A 12603-nucleotide genomic window follows, 5' to 3' on the forward strand; every position below is an offset into this window, starting at 1 on the left:
CAAATGTGGTCGACAAAAGATATACTCTTCTACCGCCTAAATTCCCCTCTTCCTTTTGCCGCTCACTCGTCACGCTTTTCCCCTCCATTCTCGTTGCCCCCTAGCCAACCCCATAACTAACCATTATCAGCACGCGTCCTGTTAAGGCAGTCTCTCTCCTTCGTGAGTGAAATTGAGGCTACACTGATGCGATTCCCACACAGCCGTTCAATCTCAGCGGCCTCTAATTTCTCGAGACAGCGTGTTCAAGTTTCTGCCGATCACGCGCAATCTTCAAACAGGGGCTCGCAGCCGCATGTATCGTAGAAAGTGGCTAGAAGACGAGCTGCTTTATATTTAACGTTATTGTGGTGATCACTTAGGCAGTCAATCGCCAGCCAGTTTTTTTATCTTCCTTGTCAAGTGTATACCATCGATGCACTATCCCCTTCCTTCAGTTCACACCGGCGCCTGTGTTTTGTCTTCCTGTCTCTGCCCCGTTATTGGGCTGCTTTAATTTTTTCAAACCCTTATCTGATTCGCTTCGTGGACGGAATGTGAACTTGGCTAAGGGTGGGCGGGCGAGCTTAGTGTGATTTCGGGCGCATTTTTCACGCAAGCCAGAGGCACGGCAAAGGACGTCACAAAAGTTTTCTATAGGACTTCTCGGAGTTGGGCTTCAAAGAACGCATATGAAAGACTAATGCTTCCGGGAAAAGCCTCCTTAAAGGCCAACTGCACTCAAATTTATTTCTAATGCGTTGTAAGTACCCCCAAATCAACTGGGACGCAAGTGGTAGCCCCGTGAAGCGCCTCGTTAACCAGTCAGAAGCGTTTCAAAAAGCTCCGCCGCAGACGACTCTGCAGACCTCGCGGCGGATCGCGTAAACAGCCTTGACGCGCCCGTGACGTTCCAGCCGGCGGGGGCTTCTTCCTCTGGCCCGCCACGCAGCGGGAGAACAGGTCGAGCTCTGCTGCCCCGTGCCAAAGCCTCCCGTGCGCGCGTAGAGCTTGCGCGCAGACTTTCTCCCGAGCCTGGCGACCATCCGGCCGCTCGCTGGACGGCTGCAGCGTCACTGCGACGGCCGCGCACTCCTCGGTTTCGGTTTCAAAATAGCCGATTTTCGCTGGCCGCTTGCGTCGTCCACGCGCGTATTTCAGCTGTTGCATTTTGCATGTTTCTTTTTAAGCAGACTATACGGAAATAGGGTTTTGAAGAAGTGGAAATTTTGAGTGCTGTTGGCTTTTAAGAGTTTAAAGTGCCCACTACCCCAGTGATTGGGCTGGACCGAGGGAGATTTATTTCCCATTGCCGATGGCGGGGCCACAAGGTGGGGAGCGAGCCGGTCAGTAAAAGACATAGACGCGCGACAGGTCGTTGTCGACTCCGCGCCGGCGCAACAGCTTCATCTCGTGGATAGACTTGAGGTTGAACTTCTTGAAGAAGCTGTGCGACTCGTAGCTCTGGATGCAGCCCACGGCCCAGACGCCCCGCGAGGCCACCGAGGGGAAGTCCCGGAAGAGGCGGCCCAGCAGCAGCTCGGCGATCTCGATGGAGTCGGCGCTGAGGTGGCGCACGATGGCCGCCCCGTGCACGCCATCGCCGATGAGGCCGTAGCCGCCGATCTGGTTGTCCTCGCGCAGGGCGATGCGCAGCATCGTGTTCTTCTCCTTCAGCATCCGGTCCATCAGCGCCGTCCTGCGAAACGATTACGACACACACACACGAAAGGAAGCAGCATCTACTGGTACCAGCGCACTGTAGCAGGGAGAAGTTTCAAATTCGTAAACAGCACGGAGTAGTAGAACAGGGAAGCAGGGCAAATGAAGCTTCCTAGGGAGGCCAAGTAACGTCAGAAGCGCTTGGCCTAGGTTAAGCTAGCGGTATCTATCGCTGGAAAAGAAACAGCGCAGCGGGCGCCGCGATCGGCCTTGCACTGCGCAGCCCCGGAATGAATTGGGCCATCTATCATTTCGTCCATCAGGTACCGCTACCCTTTTCTTCGCCGTCGCTGATACGAAGCTTTGTTGTCCGCGCTGGTTTCCACATCTGGTCGTTTCGCCTCCTATATAATACGTTATATAATATATAACTGTTACGGGGATAAGCAGGCGAGTAAGAGGCGAAGTGGGGTTTATTCACAGTAATGGCGGTGGTTCACCGGAGAGCGTGCAGCCAACATCGATTCCGCCCGAAAGAAGCGCTTCGTTCCCTTCTTCATCGGCCGTGCAGCTGGCGGGGAGGATTTGCCCGTACAGTGAAGCAGTCCTGACATTTTGTGTAACATTTCCCCCTCCGCAGACGAAACCCCCTGGGAGAGTCATTCAGCAGCGCGCGGGTTGTATGTTTTAAGGCGTGCAACATGTACAAGCTGAGTCTTGCTTGCCCGGCGTCCGGTCGCAGTGAGACGGGAAATGACGTAGGTGACATCGCTGACACGATCCACAACAACAAATGGGCCAGTGTAACGGGACAAAAACTTCGTACACAAACCGCGTTTCCTTAGCGGTGTCCATAGCAACACCAGGTCACCTTTACAAAATGCAATACTGCGGTGGCGAGCGTCGTATCGGTCCTTAGAACGGCGCTGCGAGGACAGTGTACGTAGACGGGCTAATTGGCGGGATTCTTCAGCCAGGCAAAGGGTTTTGGCAATGGATGCCTCGTTGTGCAAGGAAAATGGTAGAATGGTGTCGATAGGCGTCCTAGCTGACCGGGCGTAGACGAGGTAGAAGGGACTGTAGCCGGTGGTTTCGTGCTGGGCGGTGTTGTAAGCGTAGGTGATGAATGGTAGTATTTCATCCCAGTTTCTATGGTCGGAGGAGATGTACATCGAGATCATGTTGATGAGTGTGCGATTCGTGCGTTCCACCAATCCGTTCGTCTGTGGATGGTACGGGGTAGCATGCCGGAACTGCGAAGTACAAAGCCGGAGTAATTCCTCCACAACATCCGCAATAAATTGGCGGCCACGATCACTGATAAGCACACGAGGGGCGCCGTGTCGAAGAATAAGGGCATGCAGCAGGAATACAGACACAGAGGTTGCTGAAGCAGTTGGAACAGCTGCGGTTTCCGCATAACGCGTCAGATGGTCAACACAGACGATAATCCAGCGGTTGCCGCCAGGCGTTCGTGGAAGTGGGCCTACAAGGTCAACCCCAACCTGCTCGAAAGGAGCAGTGGGTGGTTGCACGGGATGAAGAAGACCGGCAGGTATGGCGGCAGGACGCTTGTGACGCTGGCATTCTGTACAGGTGGCGACGTATTTTTCAGTCGTGCGCCGCATGTTGGGCCAGTAAAAGCGCTCTTGGGCGCGGTGTAATGTCCTAGCGTAACCAAGGTGTCCAGACATCAAATCATCGTGCATAGCGCGCAGTACGCAAGAGCGCAGACTCTCTGGTACAACCAAAAGAAACCGCGCACCAGATGCTCCGTAGTTTGCCTTGTAAAGCAGGCCGTCCCGAAGAGAAAAGCGATTAGAAGGGGCGGATGCACGAGCGCAGGTGAAGAATGGGGCCAGCTTGGGATCGTTCTGTTGCTCTCGTCGAAAGGTTTCCACGTTGGGAAATTCCTCAGATAGTGGCGCGAGGTAGTCGTCGAAATTGTCCGCGTCGCACGCAGTCGTTGAAAGTGGTAGCCGGGAAAGGCAATCAGCGTCGGTGTGACGGCGGCCGCTTTTGTAGGATATAACGAAGTCGTATTCTTGGAGTCTGAGAGACCAGCGGGCGAGTCGCCCGGATGGATCACGTAGTCCAACCAACCAACACAGAGAATGATGATCCGTGACAATCGTAAAAGGACGTCCGTAAATGTAAGGGCGAAACTTCTGCACAGCGAAGATAACCGCCAAACATTCCTGCTCGGTCACAGTATAGTTTCTTTCTGACTTGCTGAGTGTGCGGCTGGCATAGGCGATGACATGTTGGGCCCCGTGATGCCTCTGCACGAGTACTGCTCCGAGGCCGATGCTGCTGGCATCCGTATGCACTTCCGTCGAAGCCAATGGGTCGAAGTGGCGAAGTATCGGGCCAGAAGTGAGCAAAAACTTAAGTTGGGAAAATGAGTCCTCGCACTCTGGCGTCCAGTTGAAAGGCACATTCTTGTGCAAAAGATAGGACAGAGGAGCAGCCAGCTCTGCAAATTTAGGCACGAACCGGCGGAAATAGGAGCATAGCCCCAAGAAACTTCGAAGGTCACGCACAGACTGGGGCGGCTTGAAATGGCTGACGGCTGCGATCTTCTCCGGGTCAGGCCTAACGCCATGTTTGTCAACTAGATGGCCCAAAACTAGTGCTTGGCGTTCACCGAAGTGGCACTTTTTCGAATTCAACACAAGACCGGCCTTTCCTAGGCAGTTCAGGACAGTGTCAAGGCGTGTGTTATGCTCTTCAAAAGTACGGCCGAAAATTACCACATCGTCGAGGTAGCACAAGCAAATCTCCCACTTCAAGCCTCGCAGAATTGTGTCCATGAACCTCTCAAATGTAGCAGGAGCATTACAGAGGCCGAACGGCATGACGTTGAATTCGAAGAGTCCGTCGGGGGTAACAAAAGCCGTTTTCTCTTTGTGGTCTGGATCCATCGGAATTTGCCAGTAACCAGATCTTAGGTCGACTGACGAAAAATACGAAGCAGAGTGCAGGCAGTCGATGACGTCGTCTATTCGTGGTAGTGGGTAGACGTCCTTCTTTGTGATTGCGTTCAGGCGCCTGTAGTCAACACAAAATCGCCAAGAGCCATCCTTCTTCTTTACAAGAATCACCGGTGCTGCCCACGGACTGGCTGATTCCTGCACAACACCCTTTTGCAGCATTTCGTTGACCTGGTCGGCAATAATCCTTCTCTCGCTCGGAGAAACCCGGTAAGGCTTCTGTCGCACTGGCCGGGAGGTTCCGGTATCGATGGTGTGTCGCGAGCGGCACGACGGAATGTCGATCTTGGCGTCTCTTTGCGAGAAGTCAAACACCGATGCATGTCTGCAGAGTACACGAGCTAGTGCCTCCCTCTCGGTAGAAGAAAGACCCTTGTTTATCATTTGCAGGAATGGTCCGTCGAGGGTAGCCGAGCTCCCACCAGAATCACAATTTTCTTCGGTCACTGCTGCCAGGGATACTCTCACATCTTTTTCAAACGCCGCTAGTTTCATTCCCCGCGGCAAAACAGTACCAGCCGCTGAGCAGTTAACGGCCCATATAAGACTGCGCCTACCGTTTACCGAAATCAAACAATGCGGTAACAAAACATCTTTCTTGATGCAGTTTGATGCAATGGGCTCAGCTATAGCGCAAAAGGTAGGCTCACCAGCACCGCGGGCCAATACGGGAACAAGAGACGCTGAGCGGGCGGGCAGAAGCGTGTCTTCGGATACAACCAGAACGCGTTCTTCGCAGAGAGAAGGCTCCTCCGCGAGTGCTGAATGGAACATGCTGTTTATGGAGAGCTCGCCCGTCGCACAGTCCACCATAGCGCCACATTCACGGAGGAAGTCGATACCGAGAATAACATCATGTGTGGACCTCGGAAGCACTGCAAATTCAGCCTGTAAGTGTTTCCCGGCTAGGAAAACGTCAACCACACAAATACCGATGGGGCATAATGACTCGCCCCCAACACCTCGAAATATGGCACCACGGTCCCAGCTGAACATCACTTTAGGCCCAATACGCTCCTTAAAAACCCTACTCATAACGGAAACTGTTGCTCCAGTGTCAACTAAAGCCATCGTCTGTACACCATCAATAAACACTTCCACTTTGTTCTTGACCATAAAGACGGGCAGAGGTATGTTTCCTAGAGACTGTGCGGCGACCTCCCTCCCATCGGCCGCGCCGGCTAGTTTCCCGGCGGCGGTGACAAGGGGCGCCGCCGAGGCGACGGGGATTGGCGTTGGCGTAGGGGCGGTGGCGTCAAACTCCTGTCGGAGGCGGGAGAGCCGTTGCGGGGACCATTAAGATGCTGGTTGTTGCCAGTGGGTGGAAATGGTGGCGACCAACGGTTAGGGTTATAATTATTACCCCTAGGCCAGGTAAACCGCGGGCCCGCGCTTGATCCAGGGCTGCGACGCCGGCAAAACCGCGAGATATGACCGGCGACCCCACATCGGTAACAAACAGGTGGCTCGCGAGGAGAGTCGAACCGCCCGGATGGGAATTGGCGACTGGAAGGGCTTGAACGCCGATAGTCGTCCGGGTGGTAGGCGTCCTGTGGACGATGGAAACGGCCTCGTGATTGATAGTAGCGATCTCGTGTCGGGCTAGTATACATGTCACCTCGCCGGTCGTCAACGAAGTCGGCCACGTTGACAGATGGTCGTAACGATTCCACGTGCCTCGGAGGTGCCTCGTGCCGTAAGTCGCTGTTGTGAGATGGGGTCCAGGGACGGGCAACGTCACTGTGTCGGAGCAGCTCTTCACGGACTATTTGCCGTATGGTCGACGCAAGGTCGACAGACGAGTTGACGTCCACGCTGGCAACCGTTGTGACGTTGGGTAGTCGACCAAACTTTGGCGTTATCCGACGCATCTTGAGCGCTTCAAACCTGCGACAGTGTTGGATTACGTCAGAGATGGTGTTCAGGTTGTCCTTACTGATGAGAAAATTAAAAACGTCTTCCGCAATGCCCTTAAGTATATGCCCAACTCTGTCGTCCTCCGGCATCCTAGCGTCGACGACCCGGCACAACTTCAGTATCTCCTCTATGTAGGTCGTGCATGTTTCCCCGGGAACTTGCGCTCTCTGAAGGAGTGTCTGCTCGGCTTTCTTCTTTTTCGCTTCCGAATCACCAAAGGCCTTCCTGATTTCCTCGACGAATCCGTCCCATGTGGTCAACTTTTCCTCGTGGTTTTCAAACCACGTCAACGCTGTCTTGTCCAAGGAGAAAACGACGTTCGCAAGCCGGTCCGCAGCGTTCCAGCGGTTGTACTTGCTCACTCGTTCGTAATGGGTGAGCCATTCATCGACATCTTCTTCGGGTTTCCCTTCAAACTTCCGCGGCTCCCGTGGCTGCTGCCAGCCGTTGGGCGGTGTCACCGAAGAGTTGCCTTGAGTCGGAGGGGCCATGTCTTCTCGGACGGGCGAGAGGCCAGCTACGCGACGGCTTCGACGAAGATCCAGTGACGCCGTTGTCCGCTGGGATTACCCCGCACCTCCACCAAGACTGTTACGGGGATAAGCAGGCGAGTAAGAGGCGAAGTGGGGTTTATTCACAGTAATGGCGGTGGTTCACCGGAGAGCGTGCAGCCAACATCGATTCCGCCCGAAAGAAGCGCTTCGTTCCCTTCTTCATCGGCCGTGCAGCTGGCGGGGAGGATTTGCCCGTACAGTGAAGCAGTCCTGACATTTTGTGTAACATTATTCTTCCTTCGTTGCAGACAGATACTTGGACAAGTAAACAGAAAACAAAGCTGAAATAGTGTCAAGGAGATGCTGTCCCGTACTCCAAGAGATAACAGTCGCAATTTCGCAAAATTACTAGCACAGACACGACATTTTGCATATTTTTCAAACATTTTGAGTGGTTGTTACTATCATACTATTATTATAATTCAGAAAAAAGATGCTTAGTTATTATTCGTACTACTTGTACGAAATAAAAGTGATGGAGTCGCTTAAGCTTCCCCGTGTGATGTAGAAATGGGGAAGCATCTCCTTTTGTGAATAAAAAGGTTATGCGCGCGTGGTACGTCTACTGCGATGCCAGTGGGAATTGATGAATCAGCTGTAGTCCCTATCTCACAGTACGTGTTATTTTCATTCGCCAATATCGTTGAGCGCTCATGTTGATAGCGTGTAATCAGTCGTAAATGAACGGACAACCGACTTTTGTGGAGCTTATGCTTTATCTCAAATAAAAGGGCATACAAGTGAACTAAAATGGTCTCCCCGATAGGGCTCTAGAATGTTTGAAACCGAATATTTAGATAAATACTGCCAAAAGGGATGCGAGCAAGCACGAAAGTAAAACACGCAGTAACAAACTTTGTACGTGAGGTGAAAAGAGGTATTGAAAAGAGGTATTGATGAAAAGAGGTGTGGCCCCGTCAAGCGTTAATTGTGCCTATAGCCATTCCACCCAAGACAAACTTGTAATGACGATTGTCTTGAATAAATGAAATGAAATGAAATGAAAATGAAAAATCATGCACCCCTCCGTCTAACTACGACGATTGCGAAGCTTTCACGTGATGGATTCCTTGGTTGGCTCATCCCACACAGAAAGTATGTGCTACTTTGGAGGAACGCACCACTTTTCTAGAACACCCGCAGTAACTTTCGGAGTAACTTCGGAGTAACTTCCGCAGTAACTTTCGGCCCAACGTTTGTGTTTGGGCTGTACGGCGCGAATCGGTACCTGTTGCTTGGCTTCATAACGCGAGAGACCTTGGTTCGATCCCAAAGACGGAAAGAGTTTTTTTTTCCTTTCACTCCTTTCACTTCTGTGACCAAATGAATGGCACTCTCACAACCAATAAATCCTAGCACATCCTACACCACGTGCTGGGAAACACCCCTTTGAAAAATATAGCCCTACTTATCCACAACCACTATCAACCACCTGGTCAACTACTCTCCCAGATCCGCCACAAGTTATTCCGACCCGCATCACCTCTGACAACTCCCTCGCACCCGGACTACGCCGGCACCCCCAATCCTAGGCTCGATGGCTATTTTACTTAGAAGGAACTCACGCAAGCACTCACATGGCTAACCCGCGCAACAGCAGCCGGACGCGATATAATAACGTACAAGTTACTTCGTAACCCTAACGACGACCACTTAAAATCTCCACTTGGCTGTTCAAACGCCACTGTACTAAAGGCACAGTACCGCCCCAGTGGCGCCATGCAGATATCACTTTACTTCTCAAGCCTCATAAAGCCATCACGTTTGACAACTTACGATCGGTCTCCTTCCCATTCTGTGTGGGCAAACATTTTGAACATCTGGTGACTCTCCATCTAACGGACGTCTAACGCTGGTCACAAAAATGTTATAGATTTAAAGTTTCTCATTATCATTGCCATATCTGAAAATATCTTCATTCAGAAAACTTGGGCCTGTAGTTAATGATTTTCCTGCTAGTCGCATCAACTCATAGAATGGACCAGTGACTATATGCCATCTGGCCTTCACTTCATCAGTGGCCAAGATGCACCTTTTTATGAAATTGTTCCGCCCCATATCGACCACCCAATCTGCACATGAGGGGACAATACTTCTTGGTCTCTCGGCTTGACTTATGCCCCTGTACAATGCCTTTTCACTAGGTTCACAAGAATTGCTATCCCCACCCCAGCTTTCCCACAGCACAACCACAGCAGAAACGTGATATCTCGCACGAGGAAATGAGTCTAGTGGGATATAAACACTGCAAATTGCATTGCAGTGCTATTAGTCTTTTGGCGTCCATATTTACCCCCGTGTTGAACTGAAACGCAGATGTGCCTCCAAAGTGGAACGAAGTGGTCAAATCTGCTGCACTAGAGCGCACGTGTTTGAACCGACCGGTTGCTGCGGCGCTGCAATGCAAATGTGCGTGCAGTAAGCATCCAAAGAAGACCAGCCTGTCCAAAGCGTCTGTACTCGAGCGAACGTGCGAGAACCGCCCTTAAAGGGACACTGAAGTGATTTCTAAACATTGCGGGATTACTAGCGGAAATTGTAGTCCGGAGTCCATAGGCCATGTTTCGACCACTCTGAGCGCGTTTACGCGAATTTATTTAGTAGAAAAAGCAATTCGAAACTGCTGTCCTCCTCTCTGCACTCTCGCCCATTTTTTTGTGGCGTTTTCGTGTGACGTCATGAGGAGACAAGCTGGCAATTGGATGCGCTACTGCACGGTTCGCCGACCTTCCGATCGAGTCAGTCGGCACAGCGTTTAGACCGGCGGCCGACGACGGGTCGTCGCAATTGGCTCGCTCAATTGAAACTAAGCCACCACACGTTTGTGAATGAAAGAATGTGCGTTTCTTTACTTTGCTAGTTTGTACACTGTATCTAGCTCCAAGTCGAGTCAAGGTCGCCTCACACAAGCGCTCCACAAGGGCGCATGCTACGCTTCACGGACTTTACGCTAGTAGGAAAATCTAAGGCCACTTGAAGGCGGGAGAAGAGTCAACGAAGTCAATATTGGTACTAAGAAAACAAAATCAACTGAAACTTTTACTGTAAAGCGCAAAACTAGGGAGCAGGAAGCACTTTTTTGCGCTGGGTGAACAAGCACAGCGGTCAGCAGCACGACCGCACATCTGCGAATGCTTTCCCGTCCAAGAAATGCAATTGCTAGACGTGAGATATTCTGAAGTTTGGGGGACGCTTACTGCACGCGCGCTATACGACTAATAGTCACCTAAAGTACTTCAAATGATAAGGCTAAATAAAAGTGTAAACTGGTTATACATTATATACCTTATATATCCAGCCTCGGCAGAGCTGGCCTGTGGCCGAGTCATTCTACTTCCGGCCACGCTAGCGTTCGGACGTGAGAATCACGAGCGCCAGCGGAGCGCTAATTGCGGAAACAGGCCTAACTGAAGCGACAGCGAAGATTATCAGGTAATACTGCCACAACTGCCCACCGGACGCATCGTTCTGAACACGTTGTTTTTGCACGGTGACGTGAAGGCTAGACCGTTCAAGGTCGAAGATTTCAGGGACGCTCTCACACGGACTGGTTTACTCTCCGAGGTTGTCGCCTTGGGGCCTACCAGATCAACCATGTGTGGGCGATAACTTTCAACAGTGCTGAGGCGACGAAGAAGATGTTGGCTGTCAACGAGTTTCAAGTGAAGGGTCGGCGGTGCTTCGTAATCGAACCGCAAGACAAACAGGTCAGACCGACGAAGACATCCGAGCAGCGTTCGCGCCGTATGGCAAAGTGACTGAGGTTAATAGGGAACGCTGGCGCATCCAAGGCGTCGCTGACAAAGGGTCCACGACTAGGTCAGTGCTGTTGAAACTGAAAAAGGGTGTCAAGTTGGAGGAGCTCCCGCACCAGATCAGGGTGGCTGGGGAGCTCGCTCTTGTGGTGGCACCTGGCCGGCCCATACAGTGTCTTCACTGCAACGGCCAAGGCCATGTGCGGCGTGAGTGTAAAGCGCCTCGGTGTGTCAAGTGCCGGCGTTTTGGACATGTCGAGGAGCAGTGTGTGCCTTCATACGCGTCGGTGACGGGGCCCGCGGAAACCGAAGGAGCGTCCGAGCACCTTATGGACGTAACGGAAGCCGAGGAAGCAGCTCAAGGAGCTGGTGGTAGCGATCCCGTGGAAGCTAGACCCAGCACACAAAAGGAAGTAAGCCTTAGCCAGGAAGGGGAAAATGACAATGTCGCTCCAACAGACGCGGTAACCATGACAGAGACCTTCGAAAAAAGCGCCGAAAATAGCTCTGAAGCCGAGGCGGCTGGAGCATCGTTGGAAAGACAAACAGAAGCAATGGAAACCAACCGAACTGAGACTGCGAAGGGGTCCGCCAAACTCCCACACGTCGATTCGGAAGAAGGAAAAGACAACGCAGCTGGAGGCGCCAACATCGGAGAGCCACCAGTGAAAGCAACGCAGACGCGGCGGTCGACGCCGAGGACCCGGCCTAACATACCTCCTGAGCGGCGCCCATCGGAAACGCCACCGAATGGAACGGCATAACATCTGGAGATAACAAGCACATCGAACGTGCTTTCTTCGAGTATTATCAAACGCTCTATTCTTTTCGGCCTGTCAACAGTGAAACCTTTAAGGAAGAATTTTTAGACAACATGCCGAGGCTCGACAATGAGACGAAGGAACGATTGGAGCAGTCAATAACATCAAAAGAAGTAGAAGAAGCAATAGACAATCTAAACCTAGGCCCAGATGGTTTACGTGCGGCATTCTAAAAGGCGTTTAAAAGTGAAATGGCGCCGTTGTCAGCGGTGGTTTTCAACGAGGCTTATGAGTTCAACACTCTGCCTGTGGATCAGCTCACACAGTTTTAATTCCAAAAACAGAAGATACAGGAAAACTTAACAAAGTCACAGCATATAGACCTATCTCGCTTAGCAATGTCATTATAAAGTATTTATGAAAATTCTGGCCAATAGGCTTCAAGGTGTGATACATGAAATAGTAGGCCCTCATCAACCATGCGGCATACGAAGACGGTCCATATAAAATTCATTAGGCTAGGTGCGTGCTTGAGTGTAGTGACGCCACGCAAGTGCCTGTCGCTATGCTACAGCTCGACATTGAAAAGGCATTTGACTGCGTGTCACATCAATTGGTGTTCAGTATTCTGGATCATATTAATGTTGCTTCTGTTATCAAGGAGGGGGTGGCGATCGGGTACCGGAATTGCAGTACGCGGTTGATTGTGAACAAGACATTGGGAGCGCCCATTAACGTGCAACGCTCTGTGCGCCAGGGCTGCCCGCTCAGTCCACTATTGTTCTGCATTTACATTGAGGCGTTATGTTTGCGAGTTTTAAAAGATGTTGATATACGGGGGTTCCGCCTTCACGAGTCAGAAGTCAAGCTTTTGGCGTATGCAGACGACATTGCGGTTTCTGCGAAGACAAGTTCAGTATTATTAGAGTAGTGGACATAAACCTATTTAGTGCAGTTACGGGGAGCTCAGTTAATTGGGGAA

General features: G+C 51.6%; 2 protein-coding genes across 2 annotated transcripts in view; both read right to left on the reverse strand.

Moving 5' to 3' along the window:
• Positions 1-1309: 1309 nt before the first annotated feature.
• LOC144142197 (uncharacterized) overlaps positions 1310-12603 on the reverse strand; it is a 33650-nt gene continuing 22356 nt past the window's right edge. Inside the window, exon 4 of the mRNA XM_077673566.1 lies at positions 1310-1678. Within this exon, the coding sequence (XP_077529692.1) occupies positions 1327-1678 (352 nt within the window). The 3' untranslated portion in view covers positions 1310-1326. The remainder of the gene's footprint in view (positions 1679-12603) is intronic.
• Positions 5816-7392, reverse strand: LOC144141708 (uncharacterized). The gene has a single exon (XM_077673220.1). The coding sequence runs from the start codon at positions 7040-7042 to the stop codon at positions 5816-5818; it is 1227 nt and encodes a 408-aa protein (XP_077529346.1). The 5' UTR covers positions 7043-7392.

Source organism: Haemaphysalis longicornis, unplaced genomic scaffold (assembly GCF_048455015.1).
Source record: "Haemaphysalis longicornis isolate Haplotype H1 unplaced genomic scaffold, Haemaphysalis longicornis Haplotype H1 scaffold_6, whole genome shotgun sequence".
In the NCBI taxonomy this organism is placed as follows: Eukaryota; Metazoa; Arthropoda; class Arachnida; order Ixodida; family Ixodidae; genus Haemaphysalis; species Haemaphysalis longicornis.

What these genes read in the sequence shown, in the direction of transcription:
- LOC144141708 (XM_077673220.1), bottom strand. Translation starts at nt 7,042, where the DNA reads ATGGCCCCTCCGACTCAAGGCAACTCTTCGGTGACACCGCCCAACGGC.